This window comes from Quercus lobata, chromosome 3 (assembly GCF_001633185.2).
Source record: "Quercus lobata isolate SW786 chromosome 3, ValleyOak3.0 Primary Assembly, whole genome shotgun sequence".
In the NCBI taxonomy this organism is placed as follows: Eukaryota; Viridiplantae; Streptophyta; class Magnoliopsida; order Fagales; family Fagaceae; genus Quercus; species Quercus lobata.
Genome location: NC_044906.1, coordinates 71,261,774 through 71,284,734, shown reverse-complemented (window position 1 = coordinate 71,284,734; position 22,961 = coordinate 71,261,774). Strand labels below are relative to the sequence as shown.

At 33.6% G+C, this 22,961-nt stretch overlaps 1 protein-coding gene and 2 pseudogenes across 4 annotated transcripts; all 3 read left to right on the top strand.

Moving 5' to 3' along the window:
- The first annotated feature begins 2,121 nt into the window (after positions 1-2,121).
- LOC115978891 lies at positions 2,122-6,388 on the top strand (annotated as a pseudogene).
- Positions 6,389-11,236: 4,848 nt separating this feature from the next.
- LOC115978889 (beta-glucosidase 40-like) lies at positions 11,237-20,713 on the top strand. Of its 4 annotated transcripts, XM_031100776.1 has the most exons (13): positions 11,245-11,541; positions 14,591-14,657; positions 16,085-16,143; positions 16,613-16,688; positions 17,190-17,261; positions 17,514-17,601; positions 17,711-17,966; positions 18,165-18,280; positions 18,678-18,901; positions 19,044-19,075; positions 19,452-19,554; positions 20,109-20,217; positions 20,308-20,713. In XM_031100776.1, exons 1-13 carry the CDS (start codon positions 11,404-11,406, stop codon positions 20,480-20,482), a joined length of 1,515 nt encoding a protein of 504 aa, XP_030956636.1. In that variant the 5' UTR covers positions 11,245-11,403; the 3' UTR covers positions 20,483-20,713. The 4 variants fall into 4 exon arrangements, 3 of the variants coding, with proteins under 3 accessions (XP_030956638.1, XP_030956637.1, XP_030956636.1); XR_004088889.1 differs by lacking the exon at positions 19,452-19,554 and having other exon boundaries at positions 11,239-11,541; positions 20,308-20,399; XM_031100777.1 differs by lacking the exon at positions 17,190-17,261 and having other exon boundaries at positions 11,243-11,541.
- On the top strand, positions 20,495-22,103 carry LOC115981392 (annotated as a pseudogene).
- The last annotated feature ends 858 nt before the right edge of the window (positions 22,104-22,961 follow it).

Here is a 22,961-nt window from a genome sequence, read left to right as displayed (position 1 = left end):
CATTGTTCACAATTTATAGTTCAGTATTTTACTATTGTTGAGGCCAATTGTTATGTGGTATGGCCATTCATACTTTCTAAAATCAATTTCCCAAGCCCAAAATCTAGGAAGAATTAAAAATCTTAAATTAGTTTACATATGGATTATTATCTAAATCACTGTGTAATAAGTTAAAGGAGATTAAAAAAAAAATTTGTTTGAAGACTTTGTTATTGCCAAAATGATTTAAATCTTTAATAGGTCTTTTTGTATTTTTAGAATTAAAACAGTAGACTAGGATCTTTCCTAGTCCTATGGTTACTTCTAAACCTTTTATCTAGGTTCTGGGATAATCCTAAGCCATGGGTTTTAGTTCCTAGTGATATCTCAAGAGATCTTTATTGATTATAAAAATTTAGAATAATACTTGAAAATTTCATTAGAGATATCTTGGCTTAAATTCCATAAATATTGATCTAGATATTGGGAAAAATATCAAAAAACTTAAAATTATCAATATAATGTAAGTTTTTTTTTTTTAAAGAAAAAATATATAATGTAAGTTATTATATATAAACAGAAATGAGTTCCAGTTAGTTCAACTGGTAAAGTTTCTGATGATTGAATAAGAAATCTGACATAAACTATTGTTACTCTAATTATAACAAGTCATATTAACTTTTAAAGTATAAATTACTACAAAAAATAATGTTACTTATTCTTCTTCTTTTTTTATTTAGATTGTATGGGGGGCAAGATTCAAACTATAGATATGAGTACCATAAAAGAAGTCATTATCACTGAGCAATCACTTGAACCCCTCATTTGAAATTGCTCATAGTACAAAAAACTTAGGCACTAAATACCAAATTCAACAAACAATATTTTTCACACCTAAAGCTTTCATAAACAACACACAAAATTAAAATCTTTTTCAAACGTTGTAAAGGTCTCTTGTAAGCTGTAACTAACACCCTAGAATTGGTCGTCCTTCTTTACTTCTTTTTGGTCATCCAAATAGGATTGGTAATGTGGCAAAAAGCCGACAGGGATCTGAGGATGTATCACAAACAAAACTGTTTTCACAACAAATTTCACACTTGCTGAATTAGCAAGTTATTGATTCTAACTGCTTACACAACTTTATTATCTAATATTAACAACTTGCCCCCTTAATTAATTGTGAAATTTATTATAATTTTATCGTTCCTCTAGACTTATTGTTATTCAGTACTCTAAAAAATAGAACGATATGATACATTCTCCTTTCACATAAATGATAAGTCCACTAGTTAAATTCATAACTTGTAATGAGATCCATCGTTCATACAAGAATAAGAGTTTGCTTCGAACCACAAAATCTCTATTATATTTATGCGATCCTAATTTTGAAACTTCTTTAGGACCACTTTCAAGAGATTCCTCCCTATAATAACCTAGTCTTAGCATGTGTTTGTGTACAGAGTTTTCTGCATTTTGCATTTTTTTAGTGGATCCCATGGGTACTGTTCACGGACCACCAAGAACTGAAAATGCAACCATGGGTTTTGCTACAGTGTTTTGCCTTTAAAAAATTATTTTGCTACAGTATTTTCAGTTTTTAGCAAATAAGCGGTATCTAAACAGACTCTTAGTGTGTTTAGAACAGAAGGACAATTATATACTCGAAGAAACCACTAAAGCTCATTTATATTTATGAGATCCTAGATTTGAAACCTTTTTAGGACCACTTTTAGGAGATTCCTCAATGTAATAACCTAGTCTTAGTGTGTGTGGAACAGGATGACAATTACATACTCGAGGTCTATATATCATTTTTTTTTTTAACTTGGCCACTATTGTATCATTATGAATGAATGTGGGCCATCACCCATACCAGGCCCATCAACAGCCCATCCTTCCGGTCTTTCATTTTCCTCTAAACCCTCAGTTCCACTGCAAGGGTTTTCGATTTTCCATTTTCACCGGATGAAGAAAATCACCATCCGTCGTTGCTTTCTGCTTCCAAACTCGGTAACTAAATTCTCGATTTCATAGCTTCTTCTCTCTATTCCAAACCTAACTTATTCACATTCAATGCTCAACAATTATTCTCTGGTCATGTTTGGTTGTGCGGTTCAAACACACATTTTTATATTTTAATCAACTTTACCCATTTTTTCACCACAGGTATATCAAAAACACTAAAAAAAAAATTTCTGCAACGTGGGAGCATCCGATTGGTTGATTTGAAATGCTCAAACAACGTTGACTTGAAATCAAACGGTTCTCACTTTGCCACTGCAACTGCCAAATTTCATGGCAGCTCAATTGGGTTTTCAAATGCTCGCTATTTAGGGTCCCTCTCCAAATTCGTATGTATTCTCACTCATTGTACTCTAATGTACTACCATCTTCAGACTGATTATGTTTTTTTTTTGTTTTTTTTTTTATTTTAGTTTTGATTTATTTATTTATATTTATTAGTGTTATATAAGCTAAGAATCATGGGCACGTTGAAAAAATTGGACACTCTTGTAATTGGGTTTAATCCAAATTAAATGGTTGTTAAATGTTAATTTGGAAAAATTTGTGATTTGGTTATATCTGTCTCAGTAGTTATAATGCTCTGTTAATTTTTTTTTTGCTGATTTTGCTTAACATTTCTGTTGAAAATGCAGAAATTCTCTCTAAGTAACTCAACTACTTGAGTAAAAGTATCGTCTTTGGTACCTAGCTCATTGAAAGGGGTTTCGTTTTTTGGCGGGTCAAAGTGTATTTGAAGGAAAAGAAAAGCAGACGAGACTCATTGAGTATAACTACTTAACTAGCACACACGAGAATTTGAATAGATGATATTCAAAAGAGAATTACCATCATATCAGCTAAAATAGGTAGATTCTGGTAGAATGGTATTAAAAAAATCCCGAGTTGTGATTTATTACATTATATCAAATAAAGAACATATTCCAATTTTCTATTGGCTAAAGACAGATTCAGAGACTACAGGGTCTTAGCGTCCATCAAGGATAAAACAGAAGGAAGAGAACATAAAACCCAACTCTAGAAAAAAGTAAAATTTGATTATCCAAAAAAAAAAAAAGAACTGTCTTAATAGTATCTAGTATCAGCCAATTTGGATATTATTATGGTTGATTAGTTGTTATAGGTTTAATTATGAGTAAAATATTGCTAAATGTTGGTGAACGCATAGAGGTTTGAAGCAACATTGTGTTGTGCGTCTTTGTCAATCAATACATGTGTCAAACGTGTCTTTGATCTTGATGTTTTCGAGCTTCTTGTGATCATGAGATAATTGTTTCTCGTGAAAGCTTTTGTTTGGCATGTCGAGTGAAATTTTGTTGGTTATGATAATAAAGTGAGCTTGATGTGTGGAATAATGAGCGTGGATGGCACCCAATCTTTCGATTAGTGTGGAATTGAGTTCCAATAGGCATATGTACTGTTTTGGGGGTTAAGTGGTTGATTGTCTGAAGATTCATATCTTGTCTCTTAGATGCAATATGAAGATGCTACCAATGAGCTCTAGCTCAAATCACTCTTCCCCTTGTAAGAGCAAGGTGGAGGGTGAAGTAATGATAATAATACACTGGGTGCATGTGTAAATACCACTATTAAAAAAAAAAAAAAATACAAAAAAGGCAATATAGAGATGCTTCAGGCAAGTATGTTACTGTTAACAGCTGCAAAAGTGACTGATAATAAATTATGATCTTTGTTAATGCTATTCCCGAAGATTTTTGGAGTTGTGTTCACCGGTTATTTGTCTTTTACTCCACCTCTGTGACTTTGAAATCTAGAGAATTGATACCAGCTGAACTTCTTTCACTTAACTTGCATTTTATGCTTACCAATTTGTGGGAAAATTAATTATTAGCCAATGAGCTCTATGCGTTTCATACTTTGAATTAGAAAGGTGCAGTTGGGCGATTACACTTCATGGTTTACATTGTTTAACATTTATTTGTGGAGGAAATTTTTTTGGGTGAATTATTAGCTATTATTTTTTCTCAAATCAAGACATCTTTGTATGATGTTTACATATTTGTTCTTGCAGACAAGAATCAGCTCCCAAGCAGCTATGGCAACACCATCTAATAATGGCATACCTTCAGTATCAGTGTCAAGCAGAAGTTCTAGGCCAGGTTTGTTACATTGGGCAGCTGTGCTTCCTCCTTTCACTAGCAGATGCATTACAACGGTTGAAAATACTGTTGAATCGGCTTCACAGGATTCTTCTGCATCTATCCCTGATGTAACTCCCAGGATCAAATTTAAGAGGCTCGATAAAACTGCCAAGCACATAATGCAGGCACGCATCTTTGTGTTGCTATTAGAGTAATCAATAGTATCATCTTCTTTTCCTCAATTTGATAATAATTGGTATTGTACTTCACAGATTTTAGATAAGGAAGCTGTAGAGGAAGTCAGGGAGAACCGAGAAATACCTGATATAAAACCTGGTTATATTGTGCAACTCAAAGTGGTATAGCAAATTCATTTTAAGAGGATGTTGTTGCTATTTTTATGTCAGCTAAGTAAATTTGTTCATTATGATCCTTCATATGAACAGGTAGTACCTGAGAACAAGTGACGTGTTTCAGTTCTGAAAGGCTTTGTTATAGCAAGGCGTAATGCTGGTTTAAATACTACATTCAGATTAAGGAGGCTAGTGGCTGGGGTTGGACTTGAATCTCTCTTCCCGCTGTAAGTATTTTGAGGTTCCTTTTTGCTCTTTTAAGTAAATATGGCCCTTTGATAAGCATTGGCCTTGCTGCTTTTAACTGGAAAAGTAACTTCCTGTTTTTTGCCGTGTGGCTTGGCAGCAACGTTAGATAGTGCCAGTAGTCGTCCACAGAAGCCTTCTCATCATTTTGTCAACATTAAATAGTTCCAGTAGTCATTTTTATATGCATAATACGTTGTTAATCAAATCTTGAAATACCACAGACAAGAGGATTATATTGAACTTGTGTATCTTAGACTTCCAAGTTCCAATATAATGATTGGCAATGTAATAAGTTGTTTCACTTTTATCTTTTCAATTAAGAGAAAAGGGGGTTGGAGGGGGCGGTGGGGGGAGTCATGCACAGATGTGGAGTCAATAAAAAAAGCAGTAATCTGTAAAATTATTCTTTTAATAAGTGGATGTGGGGGAAAAAGATTGGTGTTGTTTTTAACAAATCTTGTTGATACAAGTATTAGCAGTTCTGCTGTTTTTAATAGATCTTGTTGGTACAAGTATTAGCAGTTCTGTTGCCACAATATGAAGTGGATTCACATTCACTTGCTGTAAAGAAAAAATAAAAGAACAATTTATAAGTTTCTTGTCTAAATTCTGCACAGGTGTATTTTCTTAGTAACAACATTGTTTACCCAATTTGAAATTATGTGGTTGAATATGGATGTAAATAAACTATAATCAAATTTGAAACTAAGGTCAAACTTTTGGAGTTTGTTTACTAATTACCTCCTTGTGCATCACATATCTGGTTTTAGCTATCGTTATCGTTTGTTGTAATGTATGACAGATATTCACCTAACATAAAGGAGATAAAGGTGCTGGACAAGAAGAAAGTGAGAAGGGCCAAGCTTTACTCTCTCAGGGACAAAATGAATGCACTTAAGAAGCAATAGTTGATAGCCAGTTGGAGATCAAAATATTTTTCGAGAAAAATGGTAGGTTTGTTAACAATGTGATTCTGTTTTCTATTTATTAAGTCAGCTTTAGCTACAGGATCTTGTTAAATGTTGAGGTCTGTGGAAGAAATGAGGGCTTCAAAGAAATAATGAGGAAATTGGCAATGCTATTAAATTTTTAATGTTCACAGCTATGTACGGGGGTTAAGCAATGTTGTGAATCTGTGCATCTTTTTAAAGGGTGCAGTGCTGGGGTCTGCTGTACTATTGATGGTTCTTAATAGAGGCAGTGGGGGAAGAGCAAATAAATTGATCTATGCTGATATCTCTGTGATCATTAGCTTGATATCCTCATTAAGGTGGAAATACATGTCCAGTAGGTTGGTGTGCAATTTGGAAGTTACTCTATGCAGCAAATTTTTTCATGGTTATGCACTATGGCTATGATTTGAATTATTTTTGTAAAATCATGTGGTTATACAAGTTAGGGCATGTTTGGAACAAATGGAGATGAAAGGAGAGGAGAGTAGAGAGGAAGATGTTCGGAATATGCTAAAATTTAGTATATTCCGGTCACCTTTCCTTTTTCCCCCATCTCCCTTTGTCCAAACATAATGTTAGGCTTAACTTTATGATCTTTACTAAAGACACTAAAAACTTAAACAAAAAATTTCATACCACTCTCACAGTTCACTTCACTTGGATCTACCACAATGCACAAGCAGTGAAAAGGTCTGAAATTTTTCTATGATTTCAGGGATATAGACTTTTCTCTTCTTTTAGGTGCGATTTGGATTCACATTTTGCGCGTTCAAGTTTTGCATTTTCCTCTTCATTTTTTTTTTTTTTTTTTTTAGCCATAGTTGTTGACTTTTCTTTAGTGTACAGTGCACATTTCAACAACACAAGTGGGTCCCATGCACTGTTCATGGGACCCACAAACTTCACTTTTCAGCAACTTTTTCTTTAAAAATAAGTCTCACGGCACTATTCACACATTTAAAAATTATTTTGCTAGAGAGTTTTTAGTTTTCAGCAAAATAAGCTGTATCTAAATGGACCCTTAATTGTGGGATTTTCTCAGACCGTTTATCTTGTTCTTCATTTTTATTTTTATTTTTTTGGGCCAGAAAATAAAAGAGATGTGATATATATGGAACATGTTCTCTTTTTTCCTGAGGCAATGAAATTTTTCATTTGCTTGGTTTCAATGTTTGGCTTGGAATGGAAGTGGAAGTTTTATCTTATTTCAAGTGGTTCTCTCAAGTACTTCCTGTACCCCTTAAATAATTCAAGGGTTATAGAATTTCACTCAATATTATTTTATTAGATGTGAATTATGACAAATTTATCAATAAATTATGTTCTCTTCTTATATCCTTCATACTTACAAAATTTCCCAAAAAATCAAAGATAAATAATTTTGTCATCAATCAAATAAGGGAAAATTGTAATCTCTAATCTGAAATGATTGTGTTGGAATCTTTGTAGGTTTAGCTTTATTTTGATAATAACTTATGCTATTGTGCCAAAAAAAAAAAACAAAAAAAAATTGTATAATTTTTTTATTATAGATAAAAATAAACTCACCCAATAACGTTCTTTCATGTGAATCCCCACATTTGTAGCGTATCAAATATGACCATCAAATCAAATCTCACGAGATGCTTTCACACACCTCAAATTAAGCATTGGAATGGTGTAGTGTCCACCAATGAGTTGAGTGAACTAACTAGCATTTCATCAAAAAGCAGTCGGCAAAACAAAACCCGTTTCTAACTTTTTTTTTTTTTTTTTGATAAACAAAAAATGGGAGCCTTTATGGTTGTATTATGCCACCCGGGTTTGTATAAACCATATGAGGGATAGGACCCACAAGGACCACTGAGGTACCCGCCAAGGCTTGAACCTGTGTTCCCCTTAAATCCCTCACACAGCAGCCCACCAACAAGAGCCTGCTAGCAGCGAGAATCGAACCTGGGCTGGTTAGGCGGAGTGAACAATCCTTACCAGCTGAGCCAAGCCCTTGCTGGCAAACCCGTTTCTAACTTATTCTGAAAAGCACACAGGTACAAACAAAAATAGAAAAGAAAAAGGAATTGCCAACGGTGTCTTTTTATGTCTTGGATAAGCACAAGAAAGGCACATGAGGTTGCTCACTTTTATAGAAACAATCGCCTAGCTATCTACGAAAAGGCTTCGTAACTGAACACCTAGCTTTCAAAAGAATCACGCAGAGTATGTTGGTTTAAAAGTGATTAGATTAGACTAATAGACAAGGAATACGCGTCATTCATGAATTATATGCCAATATCATTTTCACCGAATTCATTCATTTCCTATACAAATCTAAGTAATAATGACATTTGTTTTCGTATATTAGAATTGTAGATCATTACAAGAAATCCAAAACTAGAAATAATCTATTTTACCTCTAAGCATACGCATCTGCCACATATATATATGAGCTTAATCAAACTGTAGTGTGTGACTAAGATTGGTTATACTCACCTAAAAAGAAAAGGAAATGCATGGGCTATTTATATAAAAATAGAGAATCTAGTCAAGGGAGTCAATACCTACTGGAGGTTGTTTCGGTTTAGTTATTGGAACAAAATATTTCGGTACCGTTTCATACCAGTGTACCGTTTCGAAGTTACCGCTAATAATAATAATAATAATAATAATAATAATAATTTTCTTAGAGTCTATACCTTTTATGTTGTTTAGGACTTAGAGCAATCATATCAGTTCGTCTAAAAATTTCCGTCTATTTTTCACTAAAAACTTATTTTTTCTATTTTACACTACCACATTTTCAAAACACCCACATCAATTAATCTATTTTACAAATCTATTCTAATTAAATAATATTATTTATTATTATTTATTAATAACCGTTTCTCTCTTTCCCTCACCCATTCTCTCTTTCCCTCATTCTATTTTCCTTTTTCAGCTCACTCACTCGTTTCTCTCTTTCCCTCACTCACTCTCAACTCGCCGACCCAGCTCGCCGATCCAGCTCACTCCCAGCTCGTCGATCCAGCTCGCCGCCACTGCCACCTCAACCATCAGCCAATTTGGCCTCCCTTTTGCTTTCGCCCTCCCTCTCTCCCTCGCCCCTCCCTCTCTCCTCCACCACTGACCCTTTGCCTCCCACCCCCAACCAATGACAGCAATGAAAGATCTGGCTGTAGCAATGGAAGACCCGACGGCAGTAGATCGGGCGACAACAGTGGCAGCAGATCGAGCGGCGAATCCGGCTCCGTTGGGCATTTCACGTGAGTTTTCCGTTGAGTATGGTTTGGGCTAGGTTTTCCAATGGGTTTGGACTGTTTTTGGGTTGGGTTTCTTGGTGAGTTTTGATTGATTTTGAGTTGGGTTTTTCAATGGGTTTGTCTTGATTTTGAGTTGGATTTTCTAATTGCTTTTCTGTTGATTTTGGGTTAATTTTCTGTTGATTTTGGGATATTTTTCTATGCTAGGTTGCGGTGTTTGGTGGTGGCACTGGGTTTGGGAGTTTGGTGGTTATTTTCTTCTTCCTTCTTATTTTGCCGCGCTAGTTTGTTGTGTTTGATAGAGGAGAGAGAAAAAAAGAATTAAAAAATCATTTACACGATGAACAGTAACCGTGCATATATGCACGGTTACTGTTCATTTACACGGCCATGGTGTATATTTACACATCTTTACAAAGACTGATGTAGGTGCTTTTTAGGTTAAAATATGTAAAATTGGTACTTTTTGTATTTTAGAAGATTATAGATAAACTGATGTGATTGCTCTTATAGAATTTGTTAATACATTTTAAGAATAGTTAAATTTCCATTTATGACCCATGTAATTTATTAAGTAGATTAAATTAAAACTAAATGCCACTAGGAGTTGACACTTGCCCATCTAAGCAATTGACAAAAAAAATAATAATAATAATTGAAAATTTGAAAGAGCAAAATACATTAAGCAAACAAAAAAAAAAAAAAAAAAGCATAATAAGCATTAAGTTTAAAGAGGAGAGATAAGGACCAAGGAGTCACGTGAATTTTGGAAAAAGCAAATAAAATAAAAGCCTTTTAAACTTTTGGCGGAGAAACCAAGAGAAAATAAGGTGAGCAGCACCACAGCTTGACCGGTACAAGTACAACATCAAAGTTAAACATAAAACATTCAAAGCCTGTGTACTGTGTAGAGAAAGAATTCAAGCGGAGCAGACGAAGGGAGATTACAGTGGCTCAAAAGAAGATCTAAGTGGCTAAAACGAAGAAGAAGATTATTTTGTTGATGATCTGGCATGGTGATGCTTCAATGATGGCTATAAAGTTTTTTCAAAAAAACCCATTTAAATTTGTACCGGCCGGAAATGCAAATACCGCCGGAACAGCCGAAACGAGCCGGTACACCCCGCTATTTGGAGCGGTACAATTCAGCCTTGTTTCGGTACCGGAACGGAATATTCCGGCGGTACCGGCCGGTACGTACGCAATCGTCTTCCCTGCAATACAATTATACAAGCACAGTCACTGTGACTAAGATTGGTTATATACTCACCTAACAAGAAAAGGAAATGCATGGGCTATTTATATAAAAATAGAGATCCAGCTGCATGCAATACAATTATACAAACACAGTCACTGTGACTAAGATTGGTCATATACTCACCTAACAAGAAAAGGAAATGCATGGGCTATTTATATAAAAACAGAGAATCCAGCTGCACGCAATACAATTATACAAACAAAGTCTCATTCCTTTTATTTTTTGGTTAGAGGATATTGACAGAATGATAAGCCCCATTATTCATTAATTATATGGTATGTGATTTATGCGATTGCAAGACTCAAGGATTATGAGGAGAAGAATATAAGAAAATACTTACGTATTATTGGAGTATAGTGAAATGATGCTCTCTTTTTACATTTATGAAGGATTTATTATGAATTTAATGAGTGGATCTTACCATAAATGTGAGATGAGAACATATTATTCACTGTGCTTCCGAAATATTTAAGAATTACTCGAGAATATATACGCATGTATTAGATAATTATTAATTGTTAATTGAGAATTTACTTTAGATGCAAAGTTTCAGAAAGTAAACAGTGAACAAAGGCCACTATTAGAGGAATATACAATGCACGCTCCAAAATTGTTGAGTGGAATGAAAAATCAGACTTATTATGCGTTATTTGAATTGAATGAGATTTATTTTGGTCAATTTATACAGTTGTACCTTAAAAAAAATGTGAAACAGGACCATAATTAACTTAATGATGAGAATTCTTTGCGGTTATTATGGTCGGCCAAAGTGAATAAGATACATTAAAAAAAAAAAAGAAACATGATAATATTAATAACGCACCAATGACATCAGTGATCAGAACATAGATGAAAGCAAAGCAGAAGGGTATCGAAAAGCAATCCCATGGATAATGCTTGTTTATGGTGCAAAAACGTGTGAACTCAGGACCTAAAAAAACCAAAGCCACATGATGCACCACTTTAACACCATCATTTTTTTAGCTTTTACTCAATGACCGTATAATCTAAAACATTCTCTTCTCTCACTGTTTTACTCTTCCAATCCCTCTCTATCTATCTCCTTTAAATACAATCCAACCAAGTCTTAGTCTTAATACAAGTTGCAATACTTTCGTCTCTTTCTTCTTCCATATATCTCTGTCTCTCTTTCTTTTCTTTCTGTGAATCCAAACAAGTCTTAGTCCTCGGTACAGAAAATTATCTTCCTTTCTCTCTCATATCTAACAAGAATTCATTGAACAAACTATGAGGCTGAGAAGAATAGGCATTGCTTTGGTTACACTCGTGATGGTTTGTAGAATCCACATATGTTTGTCAGAGAATATTACCAGAGGAAGCTTTCCAAAGGGTTTCGTTTTCGGGACTGCCTCTTCTGCTTTCCAGGTTGGTCATGACCCCATTAACCAAGACCTTCTATTTATTTATTATTATTGATATCAATGATATTTTATCAGTTATGTCTGTGATATGCTTTTTGGGCCCCTGTAATGCAAGCTTTTTCTCTAGGAGAAGAGTCAAACAAAACTCACACAATTTTGTTTCCTTTTGTGGAGATCAAAATTCAAAACAACTTCTTTTGTGTCCTGTTTGCACGTGAATATGAATATTTTGGTGAATTTCTTAAAAAGTACAGAAACACCAAAAAAATTTCATAATTTATTAAGGCTAGAAAGTTGTTGTTGGAACAATAATTTTTCCATAATAAACCTGTTACGTACTGTTAGGGATATTTGGGTTAGTGCAGATTACAAGGTGGGTTGTTGAATGATTGTAATGCAATTGTATTGTAGGTTCGGTGTCAATATTGTATAGTGTATTGAGATTGTGGTATACAAGTAAGTTAGTGAGGACAAGTGGCAGGGTGGCAAGTTAGGTAGTTAGAAGTTAGTTAGGAAATTGGGTTTAGTTGGAGTAGTACTAGACACGGGGTTTAGACGGCAAGGCAATAGTCAAGGGTATAAAGGGAAAGGTTGTACAGAAATATCAATAAGACGATTGTTCCCAATTTACATTCTCTTTCTCTCTGTTTCCTTCTCTGTTATTTTCTCTTTTCCATTGGAGGACCAACTGACCTCAAATCCAGCTAGAGAAACCATATCCATCCATTCCACTCATAACACGTACTAACATTGTTATTGCGCACCAGTGCACAATAAGCACCCCAATAGAGTTATTGTTTTCTTAAAGCTGTTTTCCACGTATGAGAAAGTGCACTACAGCCACTCAACCACGATAAGAAAAGAAAGCCCGTTTGGTAGCCCATTTCAAGCAATTTTTTTGAGCATTTTAAACACACTTACACATTTTTTCACTGAAAAATATATCAAAAACATCCAAACAACATTATTCAAACTCCTTTATCAAATATCTCAAAAACAGTGAAAAGTGTTGTGCTTAGTTCTTCATTTTTCTTTTTCTTTCTAAAAAAAATTTGATTCTTAATTTATCTCACTCTTTCTTCATGAGTATCTGAAAAGAACTGGGTAAATTTTTTTTTTTTTTTTTTGTTTGTAAAGAACTGGGTATGAAAAGTGCTTGGTTCTTCTTTTTTTTTTCTTTTTCTTTCTTTCTCTATCTAATATATTTGTCTCTGTCAAAAAAAAATAAGAGCATATTTGTCATTCCAACTTATTTCGCTTATGAAGTGGCGGGGATAGGCGACAAACTCCTTAAGATTCGAGAATATAGGGGAACCAATTATTCTGTGTCTATTTTTTGGGACCAGAAAATATAAGGGAAATAACTAAAAATAGACTTTTTTGACTTTTAAGCTTTAGATGTGGCGACTGAGTGAGCGAATGACTTGCATTTACAATCATTTGAGGAAATTCCTATAAAATCTATTTGTTCCTCAAAATTATATAGAAATTAGTATCAGTAGTTCCCCCCCCCCCCCCCCCCCAACAAAAAAAAGCTAATCTTTTATAAATTCACAAATATTCTTATTTCTTAGTCCTTCATGATTTGCATGGGACTATATAACCTCACGACACAAACATAACGACTAACCTTTACAATAATAATAATAATAATAATAAGGGTAATTATTGAGTACTCTCAGAGTACCATAAATATGTACTCCTCCTCTCACATTACTGTGGGTCCTATTAATTAAATTTATGGTGGGACTCATAATTTATATAAGGTGAGAGAGTACGCATTTATAGTACTTTCGGATTATTCAATAATTTTCCTAATAATAATAATTTCCTTCAAGTTTCATCTTTTTAAATAGATCCTTAGGTGAGTTACTCAACTCAATACCTTTTTTAATTATTTTTTGTCTTTCCTTTTTTATCCTTAGTAATGTTAGACTCACAAAGTTTTTCACAATGACTAATTTGGCAAGTGATTATCTTGTATTTTTATTTTTTGTCATATTTGCATTAGTTCGTGTAAAAATTTCCATTTATTTTAGTATAAGAACTTACTTTATTTTATTTTATATATACTTACTTTTCAAAACACTCAACATCAGTTTATCTATTTTACATTTCATTTCATTAAAATACTATTTCCTTTCTCGAGGCTACCTTTTCAAGGCCACGGCCACCATGGCTTGGCCTTGACTACTTACCCATGGGAGCTGTCATGACCTTGGGAGCATGCATGCGGGCATGCCATGGCCTTGGCAGCCAAAGCCTAGGCAGCCTCCTTGGGCATGCTACCAACGCCATAGCATGACAGGTAATTTTTTATTATTATCCCAAATCATTTCTCTTTCTTCCTCTCTCATGGTCAAACCAAAACAAGTACAAAGAATTATTAAAATATTCATTTGCAAAGCTATAGTAATTATGTAAATTTACACATCTACTATAGCACAACTATATTTTTCCACAACAATACATAGACTGGTGTGGGAGATTTTGGGAGTTAGGGAAAATGTAAAGTTTATTCTATTTTATAAGGACTGATGTAAATGTTTTAAGGTTAGAGGAAAAAAAATTGCAATTATTAACTTGACAATTTTCAATTGGAGTAATATTATTTTTACATGAGGTCACTACCACAACTTTTATTATCACTTTAGTAACAATCACAACATATCACCTCTTATTAGGAAAAAAAAAAAAAAAAAAGTGAAATATTTTTTGTTTTTAAACTTATTAATTTTATGGAGGCCAGTTCACTCATCAGTGTAGATTTGACTTGGTGGAAACTAGCACATCTGTTTGGCAAGTCGAGAGAACAAGATGAAAATTATTGCATTTAGAATATTAATAAGATTCCCTTTTTATTTTTCTCATTAGTGTTAATGTCATGTTAGAACTTTCAGCTTAAATTAAAAATAGCATTATTATTGCTGAATTGTCTTTTTCTTCATTGGTTTATTCGCCTAAGCCAAAAACCAAGAAGTGCATGTGATGTGATTTGATCATATAATCCATATTTATGCTGTTTTCTAAGAATTGCCCTCTGATCTATGCAGTATGAAGGAGCCGTGAAAGAGGACGGGAGGGGACCCACTGTTTGGGACACTTTTTCACATACTTTTGGTAAATATATATATTTTGGGTACAAAGTAAATCTAACATTATTAAAATTCTTAGTTTTCATTTGAAAAATATAATCCCAACAAAAACAATATTAGGAAAATTCTTAGTTTATATTGTATTAGCAATGTAAGATTTACACTAAAAAAATGTGTATAATATTATACACATTTGTTCAGTACAATATAAATTAAGAATTTTCCGTAATATTATTGCGTATATTAACAATGAAAAAAAAATTATCATTGTATCTCTCTTTGACTTTCGTCTTATGATGAATTACTCAAATCATGTCTGCCATTATCTGTTAGTGTGCTACCATATTCAAAGTGTCACCTGTTTCTTCAATTTAATTTTTTTCGCACTCAAAATCTAAAATCTTACACTATGTTTGGCAAAATTGAGGGGGAGAAAAAGGAAAAAGAAAATAAGAGAGGGGAAGAAGAGGAAATAGAGCAGAAGTGAAAAATTTTATCTTTCATGATTTCACTTTTATAATTAAAAATCAAAATTTAAACTTTCTATTTCACTCACTCTCCATTTCTTCCTACTTAGAAGGAAAGTTAATAGTGGGTATGGAGGGAAACAAAATCCTTCAAATTCCTTTCTCTCCTCTTCAATTCCACCCATCCACACCCCCTTTCCCTTCCACCTCTCTTTCTTTGAACCAAACATAAGTGTAAAAGTAAGACACAAGTACCAAGATTCTTATAGCTTAGTAGCACTATCTAATTCTCTTAGAAAAACTTGTATTTGAATCTCCATCCCCCAGTTGTTATAAGCAAAAAAAAAAAAACAAACACTAGACAAAAATGACTAGAAAGTTTTCCTAAGTAGTATGGACACCAACACTAACACAAGATGCAACGACATGGAAATTCTTGAAAATTAGAACATAACATGGTGGGAATGCGACAATTAATTAATTAGTTAAAATATATCTTTAGGTATATTTTATTTATTTAGAGACATATTTTATATTCATTTAAATTTTCTAAATAAATAACAACCATTAAAATATTTAAAACAAATCTAAAATTGAGGAACTTTTAAATAAATAAATTGTGTTCCCAACATAACAAGGACACGCATGCAGAAGTATCATTAACATGTCTAACATGGACACACCAAGGGATTTGAAGTGTTTGTGCTTCTTAGCCTCTTGTCTGTAGCAATTTTCTGGCTCTTACTTTGTAATCATTATGATACTTAAGTCCTATTAGCCCACTTCAAATATGTCAAAGTTTTCTAGGCTTTTGGCAATCAAACCATCATTCAATATATGACCAATTGGAGTGGTTGGCTGTGTTTTAAATACCATTTAGAATTTAGCAGGAAAGTCCATAAAGCTCTACTGTGTACCTAACAACTGTGAAATAATTGAGTTTTTCAAGGCTTTGATTATTGTTTACCTTTGTATTCTGTTACAGGTAAAGTAGCTGATTTCAGTAATGCCGACGTTGCTGTGGATGATTATCACCGTTATAATGTAAATCTACTCAATCCATTTTTGGTTCTTTTACTAGGTGAAATAATACTAGTTTGTTATGATTCATCCCATGATAGCCAATCATGCTCATACATGGTCATGCACATTCAATGAGGGATTAGTCATTAGATGATATAAGACTGATTTATGGCCTTCTAGGATGATATCCTCTGCTTATACCATAAGAGTGTTCTGATTTGAACACAAATATATTGGCACATCATATGTCTCACTCAGTCTAGGACAACCTTGAATGTGCAAATTGTCAGAAACTAGACTTGAAAGAAGTGTATGCATGCTTGCTTAATTTTTGAATTAGCCATAGGAATGCTTCTAAGGCATATTTCAAGTACATTTTTTTGAATGAGTTGCTTTAAACATAGCCAAACCTGGTTTAGAAATGATTTTTTACTTGTATTCTCTTGATAGAAGGTACACATTTTTAAATTTTTTTGTTTTTTGCAAACAGGAAGATATACAACTTATGAAGGACATGGGAATGGATGCCTATAGGTTTTCAATTGCTTGGTCTCGAATTTTTCCTAGTAAGTCTTCTTTGGAATCAGCATTAGTGCTCATCTAGAACTAATTCATCAAGCAAATAAAGCCTTCAATCAACAGTTACAATGCTTAAATAAAAGTGATCTTTGGATTGGGGATGGTTCAAAAATAAATTAGCTTACATGAAATGCAGGCTACAGGTGTCATATATCACTCAATCACACCATGCTTTAAACAATTTTTTTATGAAAGAAATTAACTGCTTTATGCTTTGTCCTTCTTTGATATGGTAGAATGTCCTACCTGCTCTCATATCAGAAGATAGAAGTTAACCTTAAGTTCCTAGTCTCATGTGGATTATTTTATTACTTCCTAAGCATTGTTTAACTTGACCCAATGTTGGGAAATTTCAAAAGAACTTTGTATTTATTTTTTATAATATAGCTATTCAACATCTTATTTATTTTTCAAAATAGTTTCTCTACAACTTTATTTAAGAGTAGAATTAAGAATGACAGTTCTTATTGTGAGTTCCTGTCTATTAGATGGAAGTGGTGAAATCAACCAGAAAGGAGTTGATCACTATAACAACCTCATCAATGCTTTACTAGCCAAAGGTAAGCTTACATATCTATAAATTAGGCTAGCATTGATTTACACTATCAAGTCAAATCAAAACCCCTCTTTTTAAGGGTGAAGACCATATTTTGAAACCTGAAACCAATTTGAAGGCTGTAACCATCAGATTGTTGATAACAACCTTTTTTTTTTTTTTTATAAACTTGATGATAGCATTAAAAATGTCAAGCACATATCCGTTATACATTCCTATGGAGCTATGCTTATGCAATATAAGACAACATGTGCAGGAATTGAACCATATGTGACCCTCTACCATTGGGATCTTCCTCAAGCACTAGAAGATAAATACCAGGGATGGTTGAACCCACAAATCATGTAATTGATCCTACTTTTGTACTTTTCTCTCCTCTTTTTTTTTTTTTTTTTGTGAATTTGAATAGTTTATATGCTGGCAGTTCAAGTAACTAATCATAGTTGGTTACAGAAAGGACTTTGCAATGTATGCCGAGACATGCTTTCAGAAATTTGGTGACAGGGTGAAGCACTGGATCACATTCAATGAGCCTCATACATTTACTGTCCAAGGGTACGACGTCGGCCTCCAGGCACCAGGGCGATGCTCTATCTTACTTCACGTATTTTGTAGGGCAGGAAACTCTGCAACCGAGCCTTACATTGTTGCCCATAATGTTCTCCTTTCTCATGCTACTGTGACAGATGTATACAAGAAAAAGTACAAGGTATGATGACTAATACTATTTCAAATCAACATAAGAAGGATGAAACATTATATGAAATAGTCATTGGTACTTGGTGTACACTAACATATGTAATCATGCTTGTATATGTCTGTGCATGCACTTATACATTGCTTGGCAGCATTCATGATTAACTAGATATAAACAACACTGCTTGATTCTTCCTTGTCCATTGTGCAGCAAAAACAGCGTGGATCACTTGGAATAGCTTTTGATGTTATGTGGTTTGAACCAGCAACAAACTCCACAGATGACATTGAAGCTGCTCAAAGAGCCCAAGATTTTCAGCTTGGCTGGTAACTTTTAACTTTTATTCAGCTACACATTTTGGTTCAAAGAATGCTTAACAAAGAGAAAAATAAGGGTTTTAAATTTTTTTTTTTTTAAAAACACTATTATACTGGCATAATCGTTAATTGTTTACTACTTATTCCAACAAATAGCTTCTGCTATACCCAACAATTTTGTTTTGATGTAGTTTAGAGTGATGGTACTATTACTACAATTTATACTACGTAAATCTTGCAAACAAGTTTTAATAAATAAATAAAAAGTAATTCAGAAATTTATTTATTATGTTGTTGATGTAGCATCAATCACATCAATTGTAGTATTAATTTGTAAACCTTTTATGGTTTTCCTAGATTTTAAATTATGTTGTTACTTAGTAGAATTGTTACATTATATTTGCAGGTTTATTGAGCCTTTGATCTTAGGGGATTATCCAAGCTCGATGAGAAGTAGGGTAGGAAACCGGTTGCCAGAATTTTCTAAATCCAAGGCAGCTCTTCTCAAGGGTTCTTTGGATTTTGTTGGCATTAATTACTATACAACATTTTATGCAAGAAAGAATTCAGGTGATTTACTCGGTAAAATACTAAACGACTCCATTGCAGACTCTGGTGCAATTACCCTACGTAAGTTAATGGTGATTCCTTTCTAAAATTGCATAAATTTTAGTAATATTGTTTGGAAAAATTACCTAGTTAGAAATAATGATCTATTTGTTTTAACTTTGTATTCTACTTTTGTCATATCGGTTTTTGTCTTTGTTTTCAGCATTCAAAGATGGGAAAGCTATTGGAGACAGGGTAAGTGTATCTAAAGCAACATATAAGTTTATATATAAGAGTGATATTAAGGATATTACAAATATGATTAAATTCTAAATCAAACAAACTGATGTAGTGATGTGTCACCAATCACAAAAGGATACTTATGAAATTTATTTATATTGTTGTTGAAGTGGCACTAATTTCATTTATTGTCACGTCAATTTATAAGTTTTTTGTACTAAAATTGATTATAGGTTTAACATTTTCTATATTCTAGGAAAGAAGGTAGCATGACATGATAGAGAGCCAACCAACACCAATCTAGCTTATATTGACCTTTTTTTTTTTTGGACTCGCTAGATTTTGGTGAGAGAGTTTTTTTTTGGGTACTAAAATTGATTATAAATTGCAGGCAAGTTCTATTTGGTTGTACATAGTACCTGAAGGGATCAGAAAGTTAATGAACTACATCAAGCAAAAGTATGGGAACCCTCTAGTTATTATAACTGAAAATGGTAATCCTTTAAAAGACTCGAAGTTTTCATACCCTATAAACTAAGTTGTCACATTTTAAACAGCATTTAAGGTAAATTCTGTGTTTTCAAAAGCAACTAACTCAGTGCACTATTTCTATAATGGATTAAAAATAAAAGAATTGTTCAGATTTTTGTTCAATTTTTTCAATAGTTATTCCATTTAACCTTGCTGATTTGTATACAAGTACTTATTATTTATTTCATAAATGAACACATTTCAATGGATATCCTAAACAATGGGTCTCGTTAAACAAAAATTTATCAGCAGTTAAGATGGCATGTTGTGATTGGTGTGTAATAAAAAGTAGTATTAGTGGTGAGATCATGTGCAAGTGATGTTGCACCAATCACAACTTGCAACCTTTGTAAGTTGTGAAAAAAATATTGTGAACCTTCTTGTGTTTCTAGCATTGCTTTATTCTAAAATGTGATTGAATTATCAGCATCTATAGTTTGAACAAATTTATCCGCATCAATGTGCTACAGATATGATTAAAATCTCAATCTAAATCTTGTTTATCATGGTTGTATAGGGATGGATGATCCAAACAACTCACTTATCTCCATTAAAGATGCTCTAAAGGATAAGAAAAGGGTCAAATATCACAATGACCATCTAACCAACTTGCTAGCTGCAATCAAGTATGTAATAGTGTCTTCTATCAAGCAAGCACATATTCATTAGTCATTGTTGATAAGATCTATAATGGTTTGCTTTGTTGATACATGCAGGAATGATGGTTGCAATGTGAGAGGGTATTTTGCATGGTCTTTAATGGATAACTGGGAATGGGCAGCTGGATATACTTCAAGATTTGGTCTCTATTTTGTTGATTATAAAGACAAGCTCAAGAGATATCCAAAGGACTCTGTTACATGGTTCAAGCAGTTCTTGACTTCAACATAAAGATGGAGAAAAATGAAGGTGCAGCAACCGGACTCTTCTAAATCAATGCATTGCATGTTGAATGTACAAGCAGTGTCTGAAAGCATATTCTTACTTGTTCCATCTTGTTATTTTTTGAGGCATTTCATCCTAAGATATAAAGAATATGTGTCCTTCATGTATTGATTTGAATATGTTTATTTCCAATAATCCAAAGAAATAAGAAACTCTGGCTTACTTTACCATTAGCCGCGGAATGAAATTGTTTTTCCTGCACTTTTCTTCTTCATTAGCAAAAAATTACACAACTTTTAGCACACAAAAATTACTACACTATTGACCCTCCTAGAAAAAAATCCTGGAGCCACCACTATTAAATTGCACCTAGGGCAGCATTAGTTTTTGTATAGTTTCTTAAATATCATTGTTCACAATTTATAGTTCAGTATTTGCTATTGTTGAGGCCAATTTGTTATGTGGTATAGCCATTCATATTTTCTAAAATCAATTTCCCAAGCCCCGAACCTAGGAAGAATTAAAAATCTTAAATTGGGGGTTTCCGCAGGGTTGGGTGAAATGGTTAAGTAGAGTTATTGATAACGCATTTTACCCAATTTTGTTCCTTGATTATTTGAAGTCGGCTTTCCTAGGTTTAGGTGGTGGTGTACCAAGAATCCTAGCCATAATAGTTTTGACAATTGTCCTTACTTATATGAACTATAGGGGATTGTCTATTGTGGGATGGCTTGTTGTAATTTTAGGGATTTCCTCACTTCTTACTTTTGTGGTTATGGGGATTGTCGTATATCCGAAGCTAGAGCCTTCTAGATGGTTAGAGGTAAATCTACATGAAGTGGATTGGAATTTGTATTTGCACACTCTATTCTGGAATCTAAATTATTGAGACTCAATAAGCACAGTTATTGGTGAGGTGAACAACCCAAAGAAAACTCTTCCAAAGGCTTTGATTTATACTTTGATATTAGTGGTGCTTGGTTATTTCTTCCCTATTTTTATTGGTTTTGTTCCAGTCAATGATGAGTTATGGTCTAAGGGTTATTTCTCTAAAATTGCTAAAATTCTTCGGGGAAATTCATTAAGATGGTGGATCCATGCCACTTTAGCAATGTCAAATATGGGCATGTTTCTAGTTGAGATGAGCAATGACTCTTTCCAGCTTTTGGGTATGGCAGAACGGGGGATGCTGCCTAAGTTCTTTGGTAAGAGGTCTCACTGTGGAACTCCTATGATTGAAATTTTGATTTTAGCTTCTAGTGTGCTATTATTGTCATTGTTTAGCTTCCAAGAGATTGTAGCAGCAAAGAATATCCTATACTGTTTTGGAACAGTTTTAGAGTTCATCTCATTTGTATGGTTAAGAGTTAAACATCCTAGTACATCTCGGCCTTACAAGATACCTGTGGGAATAGTTGTAGCCATTATTATGTGTATTCCTCCTACCATATTGATCTGCATTGGGTTGACCTTTTCCTCAAGCAAGGTGTTATTTTTATGTCTTTACACTATCATGGTTGGGCTTGTGATGTAGTCGTGTCTCAAATATATTGAGAAAAAGGGATGGATCAAGTTCTCCATCAATTCTAACCTCCCAGATCTTTCCGAAATTTTCATGCCACAATGATCAGGTTGATAGAGAGATTTAGAATGATTGTTTTGGTTTGGCCATTATTTTCTTTCTTTGGTTAGCATCCATCATAGGTAAGTAATGTTTGTCTTTGGTTAGCATCCATCATAGGTAAGTAATGTTTGTCATCCTGCAATATTGAACTGATATGTTACTATCTATTCTTTAGGTAATGCCAAATTTGGTTAAACATTTTGAATGTGCAGTTAAGTGGGTTTTTACCTTTACTTTGTATGAAAATCTTCCTTTGCTTATGTTTTGTTTTCTGGTTCATGAATTGTTGTCACCTTGAAATTTTCAAGCCCATCCTTGTCCTTGATTTTAGATTCATTCAGCAAGATTTGGAAGACATATGGTCCTCCTTTGATCACTCAAACCATGAACCAGTCAACTGCTCTTGTTTAGGATATGTATTAGTTCGTTGAATAAATTGAGTTTGCATGTGTAGATGAGTAGGTTTTTACCTTTATTTTGCATGAAAATCTTCCTTTGATTATGTTTTGTTTTCTGGTTCATGAATTTCTGTCACCTTGAAATTTTCAAGCATATCTTTGTCCTTGATATTAGATTTATTCAACAAGATTTGGAAGACATATGGTCCTCCTTTGATCACTCAAACCATGAACCAGTCAACTGCTCTTGTTTAGGATATGTATTAGTTTGTAGAATAAAATGTGTTTGCTTGATAGTACTGACTTAACAGGAGTGGTTGGCTATAACAAGCATCGGCTTTGTCAGGGTGCCAGACAGTTCCTAGCCATCCTGAGGACCAAATTTCCCACTTTCTCCGATATTCAACATTTAAAACTAACAAGTTGGTGCTTGTTATAGCCAACCACTCCTATTAGGTCAGCA

Coding starts and splice junctions, on each gene's coding strand:
- LOC115978889 (XM_031100776.1), top strand. CDS start 11,404: ATGAGGCTGAGAAGAATAGGCATTGCTTTGGTTACACTCGTGATGGTT. Junction 11,542..14,590: donor CTGCCTCTTCTGCTTTCCAG/GTTGGTCATGAC, acceptor TGATCTATGCAG/TATGAAGGAGCCGTGAAAGA. Junction 17,602..17,710: donor TGGTTGAACCCACAAATCAT/GTAATTGATCCT, acceptor AGTTGGTTACAG/AAAGGACTTTGCAATGTATG.